The sequence below is a fragment of the Caretta caretta genome, chromosome 3 (genome assembly GCF_965140235.1).
Source record: "Caretta caretta isolate rCarCar2 chromosome 3, rCarCar1.hap1, whole genome shotgun sequence".
Lineage (NCBI taxonomy): Eukaryota > Metazoa > Chordata > Testudines > Cheloniidae > Caretta > Caretta caretta.
The window spans coordinates 170,314,171-170,334,094 of record NC_134208.1 but is presented as its reverse complement, the minus strand read 5'-3'; the positions used below and the strand labels follow the sequence as shown (position 1 = coordinate 170,334,094).

Genomic DNA, 19,924 nt, shown 5'->3' with positions numbered 1-19,924 from the left:
GCCACAGCCATGGAGCAGGGACGTGTAGACTCTGCTGCAGTCCCTCCACAAACCGTGGGGCAGGAGCTGCAGGATCCTGATTCTAGCCATCCAGCCCCAGTTGCAGCAGGGCAGGGGCACACAGTCCCGCCTCCAGCCCTGGCTTCAGCACAGCTGAAGCGGAAGAAGTCACATAGGTCCGGTATATTCACGGAATCCGTGACTGCCGTGACCTCCTTGACTAAATTGTAGCCTTAATTATGATTAAACTTCCTGACTCTTACGTTGTTAAGATTTCAATGTTATGGTTCCCACAGCAACTACATCTTGTCCCTCTAGCACATAGTTATTATTTTGTACAATATTATGGTGTGATATTCAGGTCTCAGAGTAGCAGCTGTGTTAGTCTGTATCCACAAAAAGAAAAGGAGTACTTGTGGCACCTTAGAGACTAACCAATTTATTTGAGCATAAGCTTTCGTGAGCTACAGCTCACTTCATCGGATGCTGTAGCTGTAGCTCACGAAAGCTCATGCTCAAATAAATTGGTTAGTCTCTAAGGTGCCACAAGTACTCCTTTTCTTTTTATGTGATATTCAATTCAGTTCAAATTTATACACTGCATATTTTGAGTGCAAAGCATCAAAACAGAGTAAATTTTAAAAGCACAGTTGGGAAATTCAGTCTCAACATTCCAATAAAGACATGTATGATCTCAGAATCAAAAACATTTTCAAATGGTTAGAATTTTGAGCCCAATCCTACAGTCTTTAAATAAATGAGTAATCCTTATTTTTGCCAGTTAAGATTAAATTTTTATTTGTAAACTAATTTTTTTCATACATCAAAGACAAGGGCCCTCATGGGGGAATTAAGTCTATGCCAAGCTTGAAAATGTGTTTTTATTAAAAAAAAGGCAATTATAAATTGACAGAGAATCTCAAAAGTCCCGTAACTGGAGAAAATTGCTTTTTAGTTTTGTTTGTGTGTCTCAAAATTTCATTCCGTTTGGTTTTTTTTTTGGTTTTTTTTGTTGTTTTAAAAATCACATTTTTCAAAAAAGATTTACCTTTGAGTAGAGAACAAGCTTTCGATATTTCAACCCCCAAATGTACTGTTTTTTGAAAGTTACAGAATCTTGAAAATACAAGGTTGCAAGAGAAGGCAAATGCTTTCCCTACCATAAAATTAATTATTCTAACTAGTCCAAACAGAATTCTTTCCTCCTACATATACAAATATATTTGAAATTGAGGCCACCTGTTAAAAATGTACCAAGAGCTCTAGAACCTGCTTCCCCTACCTGTGCTTTCATACTCAAAGATGATTTGCTGCATGCAATTCAAAACTAATACTAATTAACTAGGTGAAGACACTATGTGTTATTTTTCTAACTAACAGTAAGCTAGAAAAAAAATCCTCAATTTACATTTGATCTTCTACATTTTTCAGCTTAGCTCATTTGGCTGTTAAGATATTCCTGATGCCATTAAAGTTACCAGGATCTATACATAGATGTAAATATCAATACACTAAAATGGATATTTCTACTCTAACACGTGCACAGACTTAAATGTCTATACATACCCTCTGCAGCATGGACTCAGACCAGGCATAGCTGTTATGTTCTACTGCCCACTGGAGTATTGTTCCCAAAATGCACAACATGACATCGGACTGGAGAATATTAATCAGGCTTGCAAAAAGAGGAGAGAGAGGAGGCAGAACAGGAGGTGGAAGTGCTGAAACAGAAATTCATTTGCTAAACATTAAAGCTTTTGAAACGTTCCCAATACCTATACAATTTAGAACTTCTCTTAACAATTTAGTAGAATCTAAACCAATATACTGTACTATGTAATTGCTTGATAAGTTGTATTATTAGGTAAAGTACTTCATAAACCTAAAAACTACTTAACTGAATTATAAAAAAGCATTAAACAGAGACATGGAACAAAGGAAAGCATTAATTTCTGCACAAACGTTTTGCCTTACATTATTGGGGTAATGAAATGAAGTAAAAGCATTAATATATAAAACACTAAGAGTAGGCATTACAGATATTAGACCAATTTTTTTTTCTGAAAATAGGACACCTTTGTTTAACAAGAATTACTCTGAGTTAGAAAAGCAACTATGCTGGGGGGATAAGGAGTTCAGAAGGCTGGCTCCAAGACAGATTTAAATTCAAATCCTTGCTTACTGGGTTGGAGAAAAAGATTGCTTTTTGGCTACTCTACAAGGTGGTGTTATTCTAATGCATAGCCTTTGAGTGCGAAAATAAGAGAAAATGGGGGCATCCATGGGAATACATATACCATACTTCCCCTCCCCTCTACTTCCCCAAGAAGTAATACCTGTATCTTCTCTGTTTTGTCTTTTCAGCTTTCTTTGTGCTTCCTCTGCCTGACAAAAGGAATGGTGCTAAGATTATTCCAAATCTGTACAAAGACACAAAGTGACTACACACACACACCCTCTACTTTCCTGGTTGTGTCCTTTCAATTTTTCCTTCTACCCCATAATCTTTACATTAAAGACACTAGCAAAACTCACTGGAAATTACATTTATTACTTTCTTGCTTTATATTTTACTTTAAGTTACATTTGTATTTGATTATTTCACTGTTAGTGTTGCTCTAAGTTTTTCTTGTATTTTGATTCAATCTGGATTTATTTTAACACAACAATTTTGAGACAAATCAGAACTTTTATAAATTGGAACCACTGAAGTGGGTGAACTCCATAAAACTGAATGGAAACTTATGACATCAAAGTATTTTTGGTACATTAAGACCCTAACCAAGCAATGAGTTCTGTGCAGGCAGACTCCTACACCTACATGAAGCTTCACTGATTTCAGTGGATCTCTGCACCGTGGTGAAGTGAGCTGTAGCCCACGAAAGCTTATGCTCAAATAAATTTGTTAGCCTCTAAGGTGCCACAAGTACTCCTGTTCTTTTCAGTGGCATAGGGTTTCCTGTAGAATCAGAGTCAAATTCTCTAAACATGCTCTAGAAGAGTAAAGCTTTTTGTAAAATATTGGCTCATATTAGCCCTTAAAAGAAGAATACAGCTTTAGAAGCCAAGTACACAGAAGACAATGTAAGAAGTGATAAGTCTCTTGGTTTTTGTTAGTTACCTTAGATTGCTCTGCCCTTGAAAAGTGATAGAAATAGAGATTGAAATCCTTGGTACATTCTGGTTTTAGTTCATACAATCCTCTGCCTGTTAATCCAGGTTTTCTATAAAGAAAGAACATACGTTAGTTAAACCATTGATATGAGCAACTTAATACTAAATTGGCATGATTAAAAATTGCTGCTCATGAAACATCCTAGGAATAAAACAGCAGAGGTGATACAGGTTATGAATGAGGCACCTGAGCAGAGCTGTGTGGGGAAATGCTTCGGCTCTAGCCTATGGTTTTGCTCCCTTACATAAATAACTCGCATTCAATATTTTAAAATGAGATATCAGAATAAAAAGTAAAACATACTTGAAACAGGCAACGGCTTCAATTACACTTTCCATTCCAGTCTCTTTGTTCTCCTGCATGGAGTTGAAAAAAAAAAAGAAATTATGTATAACCACATTAGTTATCTGATTAACTTCTTTCCTGCCATATCAAATACAGCACCAGGCACATGATGCAAAATATATGCAGTACTAAGTCATTCTTCTGGCACTTTCTACGTATGTCTTTTTTAGCAGTCTTAAACAAATTCAATGGTTTTTACAGTTTTATCTTAAAAGAGACCATGCCAATTTTAGAGTTACACTTCAGTATTTTTTTTTTTAAAGCTACTATTGTACAAGTTACACCTAAAATTACTGGAACTGAAAGATTAAAAAACAGAACTATTTTCTTTTGTTATTTTATGCATTTGACAGCGTCCTATGTATTGTCAGTTTCTTCTGTTTCTAAGAGCCTTTTATACAAATACAAGTGAGCAAAGTAAAAAATAGTAAAATGTGCTTGCAATCCCCCTTTCAAACTCCCCCACCAAAACAAAAACAAAAAAAACAACACACCCGGCAGGACAACTCATGGTTAGTGAAGTACTTAAAGCATTTTTAAAAACTGATTAGATTTCAAGTTGCATGCAAGCATCCCCCCTTTAAGATGTGTTACAAAAACCAAACCAGACATTCAGACATTCTCTCTGGATCAGTAAATACTACCTTATTTAACTACTCAAGAATCACAAATGTAACTCATTTTAAATTCCAGGTTTTAATCTACTTTTACTTTCTCAAGTGATTCACAGAGATTGGAATCATCTTCATAAAAAAGTTTCTTTTTTAATCAATGAAAATTTATTACACAACTTGAAAGTAGGTCACAATTCTTCCGGAGTTTTCAGTTTTAAATTTTTTTTAAAGCCACATTTTAAAAACATTGGAAGAATTCTCTTTTTGCTATCTTATACAAGTATTTATCCAAGATTTACAATAATCAGTGTTTCTTCTTATCCAAGTACAGCGTTCCATTTTACAGTACGCTATATTGGGCATAATACCATGCAGTCTCAATTAGCCAAGAACTTTGGGGATGCTGAATACACCTAAGCTAACTGAAAGTTTATATTGTTGCAAGAGCTGCTCAGTAGGTTTTAAACCTGCAGTTAGGATCCTCTACTGACTATACATTCCAAGAGACAAGGGTGAGTGAAGTAATATCTTTTGTTGGATCAACTTCTGTTGGTGATATAGACAAGCTTTGAAACCACACAGATCTCTTCTTCAGGTCTGGGAAAGGTACTCAGATGGTGAGCAAATGCACATCACCAGGTCTCCCAATTATGGACAGTCTGAAGGCAGATGGCTGAGGAGTTCCTGATGCTCCACTCCTTCCTCTTCTATAGAATTTCCTTCTTCCACCACACAACTCTCCACCAACTGTTTGAGTAGCATTTATCTGAACTTGCCCATACCCTTATCTTACAGAGGAACACATTCCCAGCTTAAGGTATGGGACACAAGCCTGTTTCAGAAGATTCAGACACATAAGGTTTGGATACAGGTTACTTTGTACATATTTTTTTTTAAATTACTTACATCTTCTGGTAATGCTTTTACTAATTCACTGTGGGCCATGGGTCTGATGCTCAACTGATGGATAATTTCTCGCTTGATTTCATCTGTAGCATTTACCTGTCCTACTCCAGGACTAAATCTCTCTCCTGTAAAAATAAAAACAATTAATTAACATAATTATGAACACAATAATGAACAAATTCATAATTACTCACTGAAAAACTAGTTTAAAATAAGTATTCTTATTCTCTTTCCCCGCATAGCCTCAGGGAAAGGGGCTTTCATGAACTCTGGCTCACCCACCACCCTTCCCAAGACACAAATTAAGCCAACCTAGTCTTGAGGCCCTGTATCTTTAGGAGTATACGTCTAGAGAAGAATGACTGGAGTGAACACTTTTAGGGACTGGTAAATGTGACTCTTATGTCAGAAGGGCCACTGCTGAACAAAGAAGGGTCTTTCCTTTCTCCTAGGAAAGGATCATGAGGTGCAAGAAATGAGAGAACAGAAACAAACTCAAGTGGTCCACATGGCTATGTAAAATGCTACCAAGATGATCCAACTTGAAATGAATTGATTAAACACATCTTAACTTACCAACAATCATTATAATTAGATATAGCATTTCTTCTATAAGAGTATTATTCTGTTGAACTACATCCTGAATGAAAATAAATGGAGAAAAAATGAATAAACATTTTTCAGTTAACAACATATTTTAAAATATTTTTTGAAAATAGATTTTCTAGGATTTCAAACTGCAGCTTACGGTCTGTTGCCCATGCTCACCCTTAAACCTATCAGTGCTAGTCATTTATTGAGATGCAGTAATAATTCTTTATACTCTTCTTAAATGCTAAACGTATGATCCATTATTAATTTGTGGTGTTACTTTAAAATTCCAGTTTATTTACACAAAACTGCACCCATAGCAAGTTTTGAGTGTGATTTTTTTTGTGTGCATTTCAATACCCAGATGCAAGTGTATGAGGCAAGGAACATCACAACATGCAAGTTTTTCGCCACATGCAAACCGAGAATCTTGGTTTTGTTGAAGATTCTTCAACAATTCAAACATCTGTATGGAGGACTGGTTCTGTTTGTTTCTCATTTTGTTTTTTAGAAACTAGGTAAAAGTTTGTGCATATCAACTTTGAAGGTGTTTATTTAATGGATTTTCTAATTAATGCATCATAACTTAATTTACAAAGTTTAGCACTTTCAAAACAGCTTCTCTTGTTTCCCGAGTTCACTTGTGTTAACGCACGTCAGATATGAACATAAGAATGGCCCTACTGGGTCAGACCAAGGATCCATCTAGCCCAGTATCTTGTCTTCCAACAGTGGCCAGTGCCTGGTGCCCCAGAGGGAATGAACAGAACAGGTAATCATCAAGTGATCCATCCCCTGTCGCTCATTCCCAGCTTCTGGCAAACAGAGGCTAGGGACACTATTTCTGCCATGGTATTATTTTGAGTAATAACCACTGTTTCTGCCAGATTCTCCCTCTGGAATCCAACATCATCACTTTTCTCTAACCAGACTGCTGTTGAACGACATGAGAAACTGTCTCTTCACCAAGAGTCCAGTGTAATGTCTTCGCAGAACATCAGAACCTGATTAGCCAGAGTGAGACAACAATAGTGGTATGACATTTTAAATCTACATTTTAAAACCACCCAAGAGCTCCTTATATGGGGAAATTTCTGCTTTAGTGCTACATGGCCCAGGAATCAAAACTTCCACACTCCTTTCAATGCCGTTACTTTGTCATTCTAAGGCTATTTCTACACTTCGCAACTTACAACGGCACAGCTGTGCCACTGCAGCCACACCATTGTAAGGTGCACCATGTAGCCTCTCTTTGTAGCCAGGAGAGAGCTCTCTTGGCGACAAAATAAAACCACCTCCAATGAAGGGCAGTAGCTCCATCACCAGGGGCAGTGGGGGTTTTTTTCACACCCCTGAGTGACAGACATTTTAATGACAAAAGTGCCAGGGTAGACAAGGCCCTAGACTATTAAATTGTAGGTTTTTTTTGTAGTCATCTGTTTACCATTAAGAGTTTAAAAAAAAATTTTTTTTTAGCAGTTTTTCCATTTAAAAAATTATGACAAAAATATTTTTTTTAAAAAAAAAAGAGTACCTTATTGGTATTTTCAGTATTAAATCTTTTGCCATAGTCTGGAGTGCTAAATATCTGATAAAGTTCAAAGCGACTCAGCATTATCATCAGGAAATGGTTTGGATCCATCATGGACACACCTGTCTATTTAAAAAAAAGTTCAAGGGAAAAACAGAAAGTTTATTACACATGTACAAAAGTGAACAGGTGGAATTATGGGGTGGATGGATATTATGCACAAAGTACTATATTTGTTCATAGTATATTCCTTATGGAATTTATTTTTCTCCATACAAACTTAAATTACTCATATAGGCACCAATCCTGCAAGTGATGCCAGAGAGGTGTACAGGTTTGCCTGAACAGAGTCTCTTGCAAGACCAGGGCTGTTTTCCTTTTGGTTTTTACCAGACAGTTGAAATGCAAGATTTGAATTAACTTCGTGAGGCCCTAATCGTGGACAGGACCCCATAGGACTTGGTGCTTTAAAAACAGAGACTCAGTCCCTACCCCAAAAAAGTTACAACTTAAGATCTTTCGCGAACGTGTTATAAATAAAATCCATACAAGCTAAATTTTCAGTTCTTAGGCTTATCTCATCACTATCTTTTTGTTTCTGCCACCCCAATTTGTGAAACTAAGAAGTACTGTGGATCATTGAATATGCCTATATAAATGAAGTTTTTACTTATTTAAAAATAATTCCTCCCCAAAAAACTTGGTAAATGAAGACTTTCCAAGCTTTCCCTGATCAGAAAATAATATTATAAAAAAAAGAATACTGGTTTAAAATGTGGTAACATTCCTTTCCCCATCAATCTACAGTTTAAGAAAAAATGAGGACCAGGATCCATAATTGCCTAACATTATCTATTTGAATAACCTGGACCTATTTAAAAAAATAAAATAATCTATGGGTGAATGATTGTGTTAGAACCCCTGAGAACTCCTGTCCTCAACCCAGGAATATGCCATATCCCTCTGCTGATGTTCACTGAAAAGGACTGTGGATAACTCAAAACTCTGTAATGTTACAACTGCTCACCTTGCTTGGTTTCCTTCAGGAGAACAGGGGACCTTTTCTGGTCCCCCATTTGGAACAGCTGCTTCATCATGCCTCGGGACAAGTAAGCGCAGCATAGCCATCAGCTCCAATTTTTACTGATCAGCAGCAAACGAACCTAGCTCAGAAACCCATCTTTCCTGAACTGTTCATAATTCATGCTAGCTATTTGGCTTTACCTATGACAGATGAGCAAATCTTCTCTTGGCTTTTAGTTTAATGATAGAAAGATTTAGGTCCTTGAAAAGCCCCTTTTAAAAATACTTACATATACACTATCATGCTAATCACGAATGAGAAACCACCACGCCTGGCTGAGCTGTATCAAATGAGAGTTTTTTAACACCAAGTTGTTAAAATGGAGTCTACACCGCCAAGATTATGACATGGAAGTAACTCATTTTAAGAGGAGCACAAATGCAATAGCAGATGCTTTGTCCTGAAAGTAGTGCACAATAGCACAAACATCTCTAGACCACTGGACAAGTGATCCCCCTCAGTTTCTTCTTGAAGGGAGGGAGTGAGAAGTGGAGAATGTGTAACATGTCTGCATTTTTATAAAAAATACGCACGACTCCGTTTCCCCACTCACTTATGTATTGTGACCTACTAGGACTTATGGGGTTAAATCCTTCTCTGAGACAGGGGAATAAGAGATGGGTGTTGATCATTCATTCATTCCAATTCAAACATGCCTATGTGATCAAGAACTGTCAATATGTAAATGGATTTAAATTGGAGATACAATAAAAGATCAACAAAGGGCATTAACTTCTAGTGACGGGAAGGCAAAACAGAGTGACTGGAAGTCAGAGCACACTGTGATAAGAACTTTGCTGCTCAGTATCGGAGAAGAGATGAAATCCTGGATATTGGGGGCCAAAGAGGCAGGTATTGCTGCCAACATAAACACAAGTAAGCTTTTTTTTCCATCCCAACCTAAGGACCCTAAAAAATGGTATTCCAGTTGACTAATAAAAGCGGTCTTGTTTTGAAAAGACTGCCTTGTGTCACTGCAAACATCTGCAAGTCACATAGCTCCCAAAAGGGTAAAGACTCCATAAGAACATAAGAATGGCCCTAGTGGGTCAGACCAAAGGTCCATCTAGCCCAGTATCCTGTCTTCTGACAGTGGCCAGTGCCAGGTGCCCCAGAGGGAATGAACAGAATAGGTAATCATCAAGTGATCCATCCCCTGTTGCTCATTCCAGTTTGTCCTTTTGGGCTTGCTGAAGGAACCACATGAAGAAACAGCCGTGCTGGAGCCAGAGGGACCAGTCTTGTAGTAGCCTAGCACAGAAGGGGAATGCTCCCACAACAATTATAAAGATTGGAAGCACACTTGCCCTCTGGATCTGTGTGAGGGTGTGGCTTTAACAGGGATGGAAACAGCAAGAGTCAGAAAGAAATGAAATCTCTACCAGAAGAAGTAGTGAGGGCAATGATCCACATGCTCCCTCTGCTTCCCCCGTCATTTGTCTTCAGCACACTTGTGGGGTTCATGCTTCTCTTTCACCTTCCCCATCTTCCTTGTGCTGCAGGGAGGGGTGAAAGATACTGAATGCTGCATCCAGGCAACAGAGCCTGTCCCTCATGCCATTGCTGCATTGAGTGGTGGAGATTTAATGGGACCTGGTGATTCACTCCAGCCAAGAAGAGCTGGAGCAGCAGATAAATCACTACAGTTTGCTGAACAAGTGAGCAGCCATTTCACGCTGCCTGTCAGCCCCACCTTTCCCACCATTAAGCTAGTATGATGGATCTCCTTCGATCCTGGGGGCTGATCACCAGTTTGGGATACGGAAGGGATTTTTACCATATGGCAAAAGTGGGAAACTGCTGCATGGGTTATCACCTTCCATTCAGGATCTTGGAAGCTGAATTTTAGGATTTAGAATTACAATCAATCATCACAATTTGGACAGGTTCCATGGAGATGGTTCAGAAAATGTTTAATCTGAGGTCTCTAATTCTGTGGGTTGCCTGGGCATTGGTCATGGGCACAGTTGGGCATGGTGAGGTAGTATGCCCCAGTTTGTCATACAGCATGTGGCTCCACCCATCTCTCCTATCCGTAGCAGAGAGGATGACAGAAAGGCAGGACTCCAGCTTCCAGTTAGGGTCCCTGGGCAGGCCTGACAGCATACAAAGCCTACCCTCAGGTCTGTAGTACCTGGGATCACTGGTACTAATTGAGGTCTGCACTGCAACCACTCCACTGGGTAGTTTGGAATGGTTACCTCAATTGGGTAGTAGTTTTAAATACAGTTTCGGCCTGTGTGTTTAACATACTATGGCTATGGTTTCCATATCTACATCAATACACAGGGAGAAAGAAGAGCAGGGAGAGCCATGGCCAAACCAGCCACCTGAGCTCCAACAGCCCTGGTACAAGAAGAGCCACACTGGCTTCTCCTTGCTCTCAGAGCTCCCTTTAATGCAACACAAAGGACAGAGGAACAACAGGCTGTGTTATCCTCGACACAAACCCCCATCTCAGTCCTTCTCCCCATTCAGGGGACTTGTGGGGGAGGAGGAGGAAGAGGAAGATGCTTGTTTCCCAATTCATAGAGAGGCTGGGGCATTAAAGAGTAGAGGGACATCTCTGGTATGGATGTTTGTTCTCCACCTTGCCTATCATCCAGCTAAATACCTTAGGAAAGGATGGAAGGCGTCCATTGATTCTTATCGTGCTTGGCTCTATCAATTCAGGGTTTAGGGGTGCAGTCACTACCACACACCTTCCACTAACTATAGGGACCCTGGCTCTACTGCTGCCAGAAGGCAGCTTTAAGGGCAGAGCTTAGGATCAGGGATTTTTGGGGACCCTAAACACTCTTAAATTCTTGCAAAGAGAATATTTTAAATTAGATTAACATTGGGCAAATACAGGCCTTAACACTTGCCTCTAACCTGAAGTGGGGATCAAAAATAGAGCTGCTCTTGAATATTCATCTTAATGTTAATCTAGATGACAAAATTAGGGCCTTATCTTCTGAAGTGATGAGCAGGTCAATATCTTGTCGGGTCAGGCCTGTTGTGTTTACCGTTGTGATAGAGGACAAAATCAAAATCCAAGACTTCCAAATAAAATTTTACTTATAGAATTGATTTATGTATATGCATCTCTATGATTAAAATACCGCATTAAGGAGATACCATCTTGCAAATCATGTGTCTGAAAATTTTGTACTTTCTATACTTACAAGTAACAAATGATTATGATAACAGAGTTGCCAACCCCAAATGTTCAAAAATCATGAGTCAGAGCCAAAAAAATCATGGAATGGTCTTAAAAATGAGATTTTAGAAATAAATTTGGGGTTGCATTCTGGTTTTTGAGCTTTTATTATTCAAGCTTCTCTTTTTAATCATGAGGGTGAGATTTTTTATTTTTAATTTTTTAAAATGATGCTGAGATTTAAATAATCAGGATCAGGGTTTAAGAAAAAACACCAGATATTATGAGACTCATGAAAATTGCAAGAGTTGGTAACACTGATAATTGAAAGAAGCCAGACTGAAATGTTTTCTCCCCAGTCTTTCAGTTTGTTTACTTAGTTCATCTGACAGCTCTACAGAATAGTCAGTTTCACAGTTCCCCCTAAATGAGATGTTCCTCCCTTGAAAAAGACAATTTAAACACAAAAGGGGAGAACTGAAACCCCAATAAAAAAATGTGAAGAAGTTAAAAATTCAGGACATACAATATTAAGGTTTCTCTATCAATATACATATATAACATATAACACAAAGAAGCGATTACCTGAAGCATTATTATATCTTTATCAAACATCTCCCGTCTGCATTTCACATTATGATAGTAATAGATCTGAAAAATAATGCATTTTATTAATAAATTCTCCTCCTGCTCTGAAAATGCTTTCTTTAGTCAATGGAGAAACTAACTCTGTCTCATGATAGAGGATTAGAGAAAAAGGGATGAATTAGCCAATGGATTAGAGGAATTCCTGAAAAATCAAATGCACACTGGATACCTACGTACCTTTGACTCACTGTGAGGTAATATACCTGAAGATAGTTAAAGAGGGAACTGGAACAACCCATATATCTAGGTTGCCTAATATTTTCCATTAGGAAAGACTCCTGATCTCTTTTGAAAAATTTTAACACCCTCATTTGTTTGCCATTGTTTGAAATTCACCAGTGAGAAAGTCCTGTGGCCAAAAAAGTGTCTTTTCTTTCTCCCATGACGTTCAGTTCAGGTTGGTTGACAGACACTTTTGAGAACTGCCATTTCGCTTCTACTGAGTGCATGCCCAAACAATTTAACAGCATGCCCAAACAATTTAACACAAATATTTTAATTTAAGTCTGCCTCACAATACGCCCAAAGCAGCAGCACCAAACACAATGTACAGGAAACCCAAGGAACAGACACCCTCTCCAGGAACTTTTGGGGGGTGGGCCAGCGTCACAGACTTACCAGGTTCCCCCCAGCAACCCCAGAACTCACTACATGGCTCCAGCGGACCCCCTCTCTCTAGGGACATCACATGGGGAAGGACCTCCCTCAACTCCGGGGGGGGGGGGGGGAAGAGATCTGGATGAGGCTCTCCCTGAACCCCCTTCCCACTCAGATGTCCATTTCTACCCCAAATCTCCAGGAAAACAGCCTTCTCCTCCAGATAACTAGCTCAAGCTGTGCTGCAATGCTGAAGATTCAGGGTTCAAACCCTAGTGATGATGCACAGTGGACCAGTTGTTATGGTTGCACATAACAGAATTTGCTTTTACCTTTTTCCTTAAAAAAAATAAATAAATAAAAATACATTCCAAAAGCCATATGCTAAAAGAACACTGCAAAGTCAAGCACATGAAAGTTAGGAACAGCCAGAACTTAGGCTGCCCCTTGTGGAGAAGAGACCTCAATATTGATGCAAAAACTATATTAATAAAATTATAACTTACTATTTTAAAGCAGTTACAAACTTATTTGCACCTTTTCTGAATGTTGAGAGATAGCTACAATACTGTTATAGCCAGGATCTTGGAAATATAACAATAGGTATATTTAGCTACTTATGTTACAAAACGTTAAATTTCTGCAACATCTCCCTTTTACCAACAGAAGTTGGTCCAATAAAAGGCACTCTCTCATCTACCTTGTATATCTAAAGTTAACCAAAGGAATTTCAGAAAGTTTCTGCTTCTGTCTCCCAAGGAGAAGCATACCTCAAGAAGGCAGAAAATGCAAAACATATATGTTTGAAGTAGAGGGTATGTTAAGGTGTATTATCAGTAGTAGGGACTGTTAATCAGTAGGATGAGTTAGAGCAATAAACGAAGGCATACGAGCAGGTCTATTAGCCTGATCTGTGCAAAGAAAACCTCAGTTAAAGCCACACATGGAATTCTAGAAATAATCTAATTGAAATTAATTTTATAATTACTCTGAAAACTTCATTCGGATAAGCCGCTAAGAAAAACATGTATGGCTGGAAGTATTTTAAGTGTTCAAATGCTTAAGATGGCAAACTTATTTTGAAATGTATATTTGGTATCTAAATGAAATGTTCATGTAACAACTGTCTGATATTATTATATAAATAGTAACTTGTTTTATGTACAAATACAGAAAGGTAATTTGATGCTATAACTGGTTACTAATATAAGAAGTAATTTAAGTACAGAATATGGATATGGTTGGAAATTAGTTAGTTACTGGCATTAGGTTCAAACAACTCAATCTACTCAGGAAGATGAGCAAAATCATTAATCCAAAAATTGTCATACAGAAGACACAATTTAAACAGACTTTTAAGAGTTAATTTTAAAAGACTGTTTTGAGAACTGAAAATTTCCAATACAAAGAACCGGAGTGTTTGGGAGTTTTTGAAAACAGATTTTCATTTCCTGTCAAATTCTAATAAAAGTTAAATAATCTCTCAGAAAATGGAATGAATAAAAAAGAAAAAAGTTATAACTAGCTTTGAAAGTTGTCTGATGTTTTCCTGCCACAAGAAAAAAAATGCAATTAAAGAAATGTTGCATACTCATAAATAAACTACATATTCATAAGAACGAGGACCATCCACAAAGGCATGGAGCCAGTGAAAAGAGTGACAGCACTGAACTTGAATCTAAACAAGCCTGAAAAAGGAGTGTTTTCCTATAATATCATGAAAATAGGAGAAAGGATATAAAAGATCTTAAGTGGGCACATCATCCACGCACTTCCAGCTACTCTTTTTAGACAGCAAGTACACCACAACTCATGCTTTCCATCTCCACAAGCAAGCTGCCACAGGCAGATAAGAAAGAGAGAAAACTCAGGAGGAAACCAACCAAGGAAAACCCTTCCACAACTTCAACATGGATTGGCGAGAGGAAGTTAATTCAGACACTATATTTAAAACTTATGGGTACTGAAATGCTATTGTAACTTAAAGGACTAATAGTTTCTCTTGTTAATCACCAAGTTGTTAGTATGTGTACTCCTGGAGAGAAGACAGGGGATAAACTTCAGTAAGCAGAGAAATAGGGGGATTTAACGTTCTTAATGACAGGTTTCAGAGTAACAGCCGTGTTAGTCTGTATTCGCAAAAAGAAAAGGAGTACTTGTGGCACCTTAGAGACTAACCAATTTATTTGAGCATGAGCTTTCGTGAGCTACAGCTCACTTCATCGGATGCATACCGTGGAAACTGCAGCAGACTTTATATACACACAGAGAATATGAAACAATACCTCCTCCCACCCCAGTTTAAATCCAAGTTAAATCCCCCCAGATGTTCTCGTTTAACTTGGATTTAAACTTGGAGAGTGGTCAGTTTGGATGAGCTATTACCAGCAGGAGAATGAGTTTGTGTGTGTATGGGGGTGGGGGGGGGGGTGAGAGAACCTGGATTTGTGCTGGAAATGGCCCACCTTGATTATCATGCACATTGTAGGGAGAGTGGTCACTTTGGATGAGCTATTACCAGCAGGATAGTGAGTTTGTGTGTGTGGTTTTTGGGAGGGGGGTGAGAGAACCTGGATTTGTGCAGGAAATGGCCCAACTTGATTATCATGCACATTGTGTAGAGAGTTGTCACTTTGGATGGGCTATCACCAGCAGGAGAGTGAATTTGTGTGGGGGGGTGGAGGGTGAGAAAACCTGGATTTGTGCTGGAAATGGCCCAACTTGATGATCACTTTAGATAAGCTATTACCAGCAGGACAGTGGGGTGGGAGGAGGTATTGTTTCATATTCTCTGTGTGTATATAAAGTCTGCTGCAGTTTCCACGGTATGCATCCGATGAAGTGAGCTGTAGCTCACGAAAGCTCATGCTCAAATAAATTGGTTAGTCTCTAAGGTGCCACAAGTCCTCCTTTTCTTTTTGCGAACATTCTTAATATTGCTTAACTGGCCTGTCTCAAGACAGCTCCTTAAGTAGTTTCTTCTAAATAACTGGTTTAAATATTTTTTTCAATTTCATAGGATGTACTTAAGACTGCTTACTTTAACAACAACAACAAACTTGGTTGCTTATTTATTAATAGCCAACAGGTCAATATACCATGAAACAAAATTGTTTTGGCCCTCTATAAACATTTTTAGTTATCTAAGGACATACAATGGAATGGATTTGCAATCATATTAGTCTTGAGTAATAAGTTAAGACTAATATGATTGCGAATCCATTCCACAGTATGTCCTTAGGTAAAATAATTTTGTTTCAGGAGAAAAGGAGCCCTAGAGGTGTAATCTCTCTTAAAAGCTCCCCACAGAGAGATGTACAAAGAGACTAACAAAAGTAACCAGTTTATCATTTGTGTTCAGTGTTCCCGTCCCTTCTTTAATAATAAAATAGCCATGGTTAATAATTGTGAGTATTCTGCTTGGTCGTAATCAGGGTATCCCCTAAGGTACCTAAAAGAACCCCAATATGACTAAGCCATGAGAGCCACACCCCAAGAGTAAGAGAAACAATTACTAAGAGCTGGCCTACTATTGTTTCTCTAAAATAAATATTTGTAGTCATTTTTAAAATTAAATTACTTGGCCTCCAAGAATTTAAAACTACACCTTTCAACCCTATACCACACAACCTTAATGCATGTACCCAAGGAGGCTGAACTACAACACCATATTTAATTATATGATCACATACAATTTTTTCCACAGGACCCATCTTATTCAGTGCACAGAATGGATGGTGTTCAAAGGATGAATTAGGATTGAGTAGCGAATGAGGCTGTTTGTAGGATTCCTGCCTCATTTGTTGCAGAAGTTGGAAAGTGTGTAGTGAATGTGGTGGGGGACTAAAGGGAGAGAAAGGCTGGTTTTGTGGTTAAGTGAAGTGAACACCACAAACAAGAACTGAGCTCTTTTCCTGTTTCTGCCATAGTCTATGTTATCCTGAGCAAATCACTTTGGCAGGTAGCCACTAGCTGTGTATTCCTTGTTTACTGACTGCTCAACTTGACACACATGGGGCCTGATCTGCGGAAACACAGAACTCACACCTGCAACTGAAGTCAATGGGAGCTGTGCATGCTCAGCAACTCCAAAATGTGATCTGGAGGCATGAGCACAAGGTTAGAAATTATGAGATTCAGTTCTAATCCTGGTTCTGCCACTTACTGTGCAGCCTCAGGCTAGTCTCTTTGTCTCCATTTCCTCATCTGTAAAATGAGGATAACACTGCTCTCTGATCTCACAGTGGAGGCATGCAAATAAATTAGCATTTGTGAGACACTTCAATACTACAGCGATGAGCACCCTACAAAAAGGGCATGAGGAAATACTTAATTCTGTATTTCTTGCATGCTTTGAATAGTGTGCAATAAATAAGTCTGGGGCCATTAACTGAATGAAGAGAATAAAAACCTTTAGCAGCTGCCTCATTTATTCAGCACTACCTGGCCTGTTCACTCAATGAGGCAGGGGTCCTGTGGAAACAAACCTTATGTGAGCATGTAATTAAAGACTGATTAAAATTTTCAAAAAACACATCTACTACATGATTTAGAAGTGTAGGTCCCAAAAACTTTCAGCTGGATTTAGGCTCCTAAACTCTCATCTATACTGCAAAAACAAGATCTGTGGCAGAGTCTCAGTGCCCAGGTCAACCAGCTCTGGCTTGTGGGGATCATTCTACAGGGATAAATATAGCTGCACGGTTGTTTGGGCTCTGGCTGGAATCCGGGCTCTTAAACCCAGCAAGGGGGCCAGGCTCCAGCCCGAGCCCAAATGTCTACACAGATATTTTTATCCCTGTAGCACAGACATGAGTCAGCTGACCCAGGCTCTGAGACTCACAGTTATGGGTCTTTTTTTTTTCTTTTTTCTTTTTTTTGCATTGTAGACATACCCTCAGTGACTTTTTAAAGTTAGATTAGAGGGTTTTTTGTTTTTAATAGAAAGAGAGTATATTCTAGCCATTTCCGACAATGGCACAAGGATCATTACAACAAACTAGCATAAACATATACATCACAGCTATCAAACCACTTACTTGATTAACAAGGGAGAACCCATTTCTTCTCCACATGCCTGCATGCACTTGGGCACACAAAACTAGACATCGTAGCGTGTGTTCTATTAACAAAGGTGGGCTAAGTTCACTCTACAGAAAATAAAATATAAAATAGCAAAACCTTAGTTTAATTACCAAAAATGTAATTAATCTAAGATGACATAAAACCATTGAAGACTTTTAGGAACAGAAAAAGGAAACACAACACAAACATATTGTAAGTGTTTAAATTAAATAGATTAAAATGAGTTAATCAACCCTTCCTGTTAACTTATCCCACATTTTACCTTTGTTTGGTATTGTACTGGCCAAGATCAATATCCTACTCTTAAAACCCTTAGCTGTTTTTATACTTTAAGCTTCTCCTGAATGTGAAAAAAAAATGCATCAATACTATCATACTATTTAATATTTTTGGAAAGTTAATCATAGATCACTATTTTTCCTCTTAACTCTCTATCATTTTCTTCCTCTTCCTTTTGTTTGATCTCTTACTCTGTGTATCCCTTATTCATTCAAAAGTTAACTATTTCTTCTTTTACAAGTCAGTGTCATCTCTTCCGCCAATTCAACCCCCTCCTCCTTTCTTTTTTATATGTTCTTTCCATTTAGCCCTTTTCTTATAACATCCCACCTCCCTCTCCTCCACACTTAAAATTTAAGCAATGTCCATATTTATATTTAAAACGATTGCATGAGGTGCCCCAAAAGAGACACGTGGAGAATAGGAGAGTATTGGATCAGGATATGCTAAAGCTGTCACTGCCAACAGAAGGAGTTAATTTCTGGTAACAGTCCCAAAACTCAACTTGAAACATGAAGTGGAGATAGGGTATGAGAAACAAAAATGAGATTTTAATATAAAATCTTTAAACAGTTTTAATAAAACACTGATTGTGGATTGACTCTTAAAGAACTACCAATATTTGAAACAGATTGTCTTCCTAAATAAAGTATATAACAAAAAAGTTATTTTGTTACCCCTAAATTCTAAACACTTATATGGCATTTTTCATCTTCAAAATGTATTATAAACATTAATTAAATTTCACAGTACCAGTGGTAACAGCTCTGGAAACTTGTATGCCACTTCACTTTTGCTTAGCAACACATGCAAACCTGTATGGATATCCAAAATAAAAGTATACATTTTAATACATACTTCATATTAGCCTAAAAAAATACATTTCTTGCCACAATCTGCATAGTTTAAGCTTTCCACACTGTTTTAAGACACATCAGTATATCCAGACAAAGTCCCCAAGCCATGCAGAATGTACACACAATCAAATTTTCATACATCTCATCAAGACACCTATGAAATTACGTATGAGCATGTCAAAGATTAACTTTTGGATGAAGTCTGTTCCTATTGTATAGATCCTTTTTTAACCAAAATACTAAAGTTATACCCCTGTCTCAATCAAACAGAGGCCATAACTGGCAGCTAATATAATGAATGAAATTCAGTTAATATAGTATTTCAATAGGTACAAAAAGATCACCTCATTTAAACAATTTTATTCTTTTCAGATTTTTATACTGCGTTCATCACCATGGTATCCGACCTTTCCTAAGGCATGCCCTCTCAGTTTTGCAGATGATCAGCTTTGCAGTGTATATAGAACAGCACACACACACACACGTGCACACACATACAAAGATACATAGTACAAGAAGTAAAGCTCTTTCCCTTGTCTTGGAAATACTATTCAGCAACAAAGGATACATGTTTCATAAATACCGGCTCTTTTCATAAAAGAGAAATATTCCCCAATTACCATCCTTTACCTATAAGAGCAAGTTACCAATGACAAACTCACTTTCCCCTTCTTTCAGTCTTCAGACTTTAATTTTAAGAGCTATTAAACATGACAAGTTTTTCTTAATTGCAACACTTCTGCTGCTTGTGAAGATTCAAAATAATTTGACCCTGACCGACTGAACTTGCAATATCAAATGCCCACTTAATTTCCAAAATTTAACTGTCAGCATGCCAGTCACTCTTGCTACTAAATGACTTACTGATTCCACTTGAGCTAAAGTTCAGTCAAAGGCCAGGTCAACATTACAGACTTCTGCCAGCGTAGCTATGTCAGTCAGATGTGTGAATTCCTGACCTGATGGCACGGCTCTGTCCAACCCCTTAATGCAGACAGTTCTATTGACAAAACTGTGCTCTTACCAGTATGGCCTGTTTTATTCAAGGGGGGCAGTTTTACTATACCAGG

General features: G+C 38.1%; 1 protein-coding gene across 4 annotated transcripts in view; it reads right to left on the bottom strand.

Moving 5' to 3' along the window:
• Positions 1-19,924, bottom strand: part of UBR2 (ubiquitin protein ligase E3 component n-recognin 2) — a 103,310-nt gene that overhangs the window by 39,711 nt on the left and 43,675 nt on the right. For all 4 annotated transcript variants that reach the window (XM_048843048.2, XM_048843047.2, XM_048843044.2 and 1 more), the window contains 10 exons: positions 18,751-18,812; positions 17,673-17,783; positions 11,974-12,039; positions 7,166-7,288; positions 5,617-5,680; positions 5,041-5,165; positions 3,479-3,531; positions 3,122-3,224; positions 2,337-2,385; positions 1,567-1,721 (listed from right to left, as the gene is read on the bottom strand). In XM_048843048.2, coding sequence (XP_048699005.1) covers positions 1,567-1,721; positions 2,337-2,385; positions 3,122-3,224; positions 3,479-3,531; positions 5,041-5,165; positions 5,617-5,680; positions 7,166-7,288; positions 11,974-12,039; positions 17,673-17,783; positions 18,751-18,812 — 911 coding nt within the window. The remainder of the gene's footprint in view (positions 1-1,566; positions 1,722-2,336; positions 2,386-3,121; positions 3,225-3,478; positions 3,532-5,040; positions 5,166-5,616; positions 5,681-7,165; positions 7,289-11,973; positions 12,040-17,672; positions 17,784-18,750; positions 18,813-19,924) is intronic.